The sequence below is a fragment of the Sinocyclocheilus anshuiensis genome, unplaced genomic scaffold (assembly GCF_001515605.1).
Source record: "Sinocyclocheilus anshuiensis isolate Anshui unplaced genomic scaffold, SAMN03320099.WGS_v1.1 scaffold7629, whole genome shotgun sequence".
NCBI lineage: Eukaryota > Metazoa > Chordata > Actinopteri > Cypriniformes > Cyprinidae > Sinocyclocheilus > Sinocyclocheilus anshuiensis.
Genome location: NW_015542956.1, coordinates 2320 through 7363, shown reverse-complemented (window position 1 = coordinate 7363; position 5044 = coordinate 2320). Strand labels below are relative to the sequence as shown.

Here is a 5044-nt window from a genome sequence, read left to right as displayed (position 1 = left end):
ACTCAACAAAGCACATAAGGCTAGACAAGACCGCATGGAGGAAACAAACTCCCAGACCATGTGCTCACAATGAACAAGACACAGAGACATATGGCCAGTGAACAAGACCAAAAGTTATACACTCAAAACAAAACACAACACAACACAAGAGCACATGAAACGGGGACAAAGAATTCCCACCATTTGGTCACAGCAAATGCTAAAACTTGGAGAATGAGCATCCAAAGTTTTAGGATCCAGACAGCAACCTTCAAACACACACACACCACACCACATGATTGTCAGGATCTTCAGCAAACTAAAAACAAGACCAACCTGGGTGACAGGACACAACATTACACTGTGTCTACACCAAACGAGTCAGTTGTCAGGTCATGCCGCAACAGCTTGAGGCTGTCTACACTGGACACGACAAATCCACCATTGCAAATCATTTGAACTTTGTGTCAGTACGTCATAAATAGAACGAGGCCGTATCCAGTGTAGACATCATCATTGATTATAAAGGGTTCTACAGTATTTTGCCGCATTGCACTGCATGTGTCAGGTGTAGACACGGTGTTAGGCAGAACTGTACATATAACACTGTTTGAGGATTTACAGTGCAGCAATTTAACATAATCAGTACAAGCATTTTCTAAAGCATTGGCAATTTGTTAAATTGTGAAATTGCTTTTATGATGTGCATAAGTAACTAGATGGTGTGGAGGTTAAACAATAGTTTTGAGAATTTCAATTGTGATCTGAGAAATGTACCAAAGCGACTGAGAAAAACTGAATGATCAAATATCAAACATGCTTAACTTAACGAAGTGTTGATGGTGAGGCGGGATTAAGTGGTCAGAGAAAATTTGACTTTGACTTCCTCTGCTTGATGTGGGAAGTTTTTTTTTTCTTCCTGTCTTTGCTTCAGAGCTGCAGTAGATTCTTCAATGTTGTGTGGTGAGAAGCAGATTCATTTTGAAACATTTTATTCACTGCAGCAACATGAAGATAATTCAGCTTCAACTCTGTGAGTTTATTACATGATAATATATTTGCATGCTTTGTAAATGTATTAAAATTCGAATTGTATATTAAGCATTCTGGGGGCTTTACGTGGGTAATGTTATTTTTTTATTTTTTTATCTTATAGATGTATTAATCTGTTGTCAGTATGCAGTGTCAGATCTACTAACTGATCTGGGATCAAATGTGAGCATAAACTGTGATCTTGATGAAAATGAGGTTCATTGGATTTTACTGAAATCATCAGATCCTCCGACAGTCATTCTACGATCATTCTCAACTTCATCTTTTTACCCTAATAAATCATTCAGAAAGAAATATTCAGTGCAGTTTAAACATCGTCTGGTTACAAATAATGTAACTGCTGATGAATTAGGAGTTTATTACTGTATGAACACACGCACACCTCCAAAATTCAGCAACAGCACCAGAATATACTTCAATGGTAAGTTCAACTATTCCTTTAGTGATTAAGGTATATTTATGATCACTGCTTATACTAACTTCTTACATTTTCAAATAATGTGATATTCATAAATTACAATACACTGCCTGACCAAAAAAAATAAAAAAAGGTGCTGTCTGGATTGACATAAGCACATTCGTGAGATTTTAGGATTAGATTACTGTTGCAGTGATTAATGTGTTTCTGGCATGTTGCCATATTGGCAACAATTATTTTAACGCTAACTGATGCATAGCTTTACATTTCTTAAACAACTATGACAGATAATGTACACATACATAACGTACATGAACATATTCCAGGATGACAATGTCAATGTCAGTGTCAAGATTTATGAGGTTTAAATTGGGAAAAATTGGCCAACACAGAGTCCTAAAATTAACCCTATTGAAAGTCTTTGGGATGTGCTGTAGTTAACTTTACATGGCCTGTCCAAAATGCACTCTAATATTTAACTGGATCACCTTAACGTTGTAATAACATTGTGCTTTTGTTGTGGCATTGTTTTGACAACAATATGCAACATCACAGCATTTATTTCCATCGGCTGCATTTATTTTTGCAGAGATTTTATATTGACAATGAGAGAGTTGAACCACTCTGTAAAGTCGACTCCAGCACATCCTAAAGACTTTCAAGGGTTAAACTCAGGACTCTGTGGTGGCCAATTCATACATGAAAATTATTCCTCATGCTCACTGAACCACTATTTCACAATTTGGGTCCAAAGAATCTTGGTATTGTCATCCTGGAATATGGACATGGGTACGTCTTCCGATATAGTTGTTTGAGAAGTAAAAAGCATGCCAGAAACATGTTGATCACTGTAAAAATGACTCAAACATAGAACCTTAAGTATTTGCTTATTGAAGTATACATTTTAAGTGTTTCCAGTATAAATTATCAGTATTTTCAGTGATACAAATATGTAGCCTAACAATAGCATTTTTACAGTAACACACTTTGGACACTTTTATTACAGAATCAACTCAACTAACTGTTGTAACTGAGTGTCACAATCATACAGTGACTGAGTATGTCGAGCAGAATCAGACACAATGGAAGATTATTATCATCATATTTGGACTGATGAATGGGCTTCTGGTTATTGTGGTGGTCGGTGAGATATTTTTCTCCATTTACTCCATTGTCAGCTGAAGTTAATTAAATATGTAAATATTCTTCATTTAGGCTTTTGACTGTTTCATTATTATTGTGCCATTTATGTGATATACATATAAATATTGAATATGAAACACCATTTTTAGGACTGGTAAAGGTTTTTGTTGTTGGAAACAGAAGGTCAGCAGAACAATCAGAACAACTTAACGCTGATCTACAGCAGATGCAAGTTATGGAACCGCATCAGGACCAATTACATGTAAGAATATGTGAAAACATTATAAATAAAATTAATTTCTGTCTTGATCATTATTGAGGATTCTTGCTGGTATGTACAATTGCATTCTATAACACTTCATTTTGGGTTCATTTTTTGATTCATGCTAATATTGCTCTTTCAGTACACCACGGTGGACTTTTCCAAGCTGCGTAGAAATATTCGGTCCAGCCAAATCAACAGCACCTATGCTGCTCTAAGCCTGCCGAAGTCATGAATATATGAGTATGATTGATTTTATACTTCTTTTGTTCACATTTTCAAGATGTTCAACTCTGAAATGGTGAGTCTGAATCTGGCGAAAGTTCAGAAAAAAAATACTGTAAAAATGTCAAATATTTTAAAGTCGACTAGATTTAATGTTAGTAGTATTTCAACCTGCTTTCTAAAGACTGGTTGGAAGTCATGAGATCACAATTATTTTACTGAATTGACAGTTACAGTTTTGTATTTCTTTCTATGTATATATCTGAGAGTACTCTAATAATTAGTAGAAAATATTACCTGGAAAATATTAAGTAGACACTTTTTCTTTCACTCCATAATTGTTGTTTGAATGTTTTATACATAAAAATATGTACCAGACTTTGTATTTAGTGGGTCTTGTAATAGAGTCATTATATCTGCGAGTCAGCGGCATCAAAAACTTTGAAAACCCCTGCTTCAGATGAATTGAGTGTTTAAGAACTTTTATATATGCTAGTTGTCTGCTTCTCTTTGAAATAGCTGTCGTAAGCCATATCTGGTGGAAACTTTTGTAAGTGGTTGTAGATGCTAATATATGTATGAGAGGGGATGGAGAGTGTGCACAATATTTATTTTTTTGTGAAGCCTGCAGTTGTGTTTTCAGTGCTGTTGGACTGAGAAGAGATTCATTTTTATAAGATACAAAGGACTGTTTATTTTGTCAGAATAGTTTAATTAATACCTGTATAAATTAATCTGTATTTAAAAAAAATAAACATAATCAGTTAAATGCTTATAATGTGGTTAGGTCTGTTAGTGTGAAATGTTGTGGCTAGTCAACCTACTTTTCTCAAACTCAGCACTCAGGGCTTTTTTTTTTTTGTTGCCTTTGTGTTTTAACTAAATGTGAGTGCGAAGTGTTTGTCTGCTGGGCTTTTTTTATTTATATTTTGAGAAAATATCTGTGAGTATATTTTGGTATTCAAATAGGAATCAGAAATAAAACGTGTTGTGTTTGCAAGTAAATGGCAAAAATATTTTCAAGATGGAAGAATATTATTCTTTTACTTCAAATGTACTTATTTTGTAGTTTTATATTGACGTGACTGCATTTAATACCTTATATTATTATATCGACATTAAATTAAGTTAGTTTCACAATACATAAATAGTATATAATTATAAAATAATGATATTTATAACACACTACAACTTGGTCTGAAATTACATTTATTTTATTTATTTGTTTTACTTTCTTTTTTTATCTTTCTCTTTCTCTCTTTCCCATATTTTGTATGTATTTGGTGTATTTTGAGTATGTGAAGCACCATGAAAGTCTGAACTAATTGCCCCAATGGGATTAATAAAACTCTAAATTAAAACTAAAAACTAAAATTAACTATGAGAAACACCCTCGAGAACACGGTTGAGCCTTATAGTTAACCTACAAATATATGTCTTTGTGTCTGTTTTTGAGTATGTCATTCTTAATATTCTACGAGAAAGTTGTTTAGCTGGTTATACATACTTTGCAATTTGTTAAGTAAAAAAAATAACACCGTGAAGTGTTATTTTCAACTAAACTCATCTGAAGTGCTAAACCAAAACCAGAAACATGTTCCACTGGGTTTGGCACTTGACAACCATCAACCAACGACTCTCACCTTTATCTACAGTGGAGGTTTAACTGTGAAATGAGTGCAGTGTTTTTCCAACACCTTCATGTTTATGAAGTTCTCACAGTCATCTCAACCTCAAATGGAAAGTATGTCTGCTTTGTTTGTTTACTAGACCCACACAATGCCCAATTAGCACTTGCCAAGTGTTAATGTATGTAAACCACGTTCACAACACTTATGCTGAAGTTTTTATTGCTGTAATTGTCCAACAACACTCTTAAAAATAAAGGTGCTTCACGATGCCACAGAAGAACCTTTTTGTCTAAATGGTTCCATAAAGAACCTTTAACATCTGAAGAACCTTTA

General features: G+C 34.0%; 1 protein-coding gene across 1 annotated transcript; it reads left to right on the top strand.

Annotated features, from left to right (window-relative positions):
* Window positions 1-987: 987 nt before the first annotated feature.
* On the top strand, window positions 988-3090 carry LOC107694706 (uncharacterized). The gene is made up of 5 exons (XM_016494400.1): window positions 988-1012; window positions 1136-1453; window positions 2457-2594; window positions 2743-2855; window positions 2998-3090. Exons 1-5 carry the CDS (start codon window positions 988-990, stop codon window positions 3088-3090), a joined length of 687 nt encoding a protein of 228 aa, XP_016349886.1.
* The last annotated feature ends 1954 nt before the right edge of the window (window positions 3091-5044 follow it).

Coding starts and splice junctions, on each gene's coding strand:
- LOC107694706 (XM_016494400.1), top strand. CDS start 988: ATGAAGATAATTCAGCTTCAACTCT. Junction 1,454..2,456: donor CACCAGAATATACTTCAATG/GTAAGTTCAACT, acceptor CTTTTATTACAG/AATCAACTCAACTAACTGTT. Junction 2,595..2,742: donor TCTGGTTATTGTGGTGGTCG/GTGAGATATTTT, acceptor CACCATTTTTAG/GACTGGTAAAGGTTTTTGTT.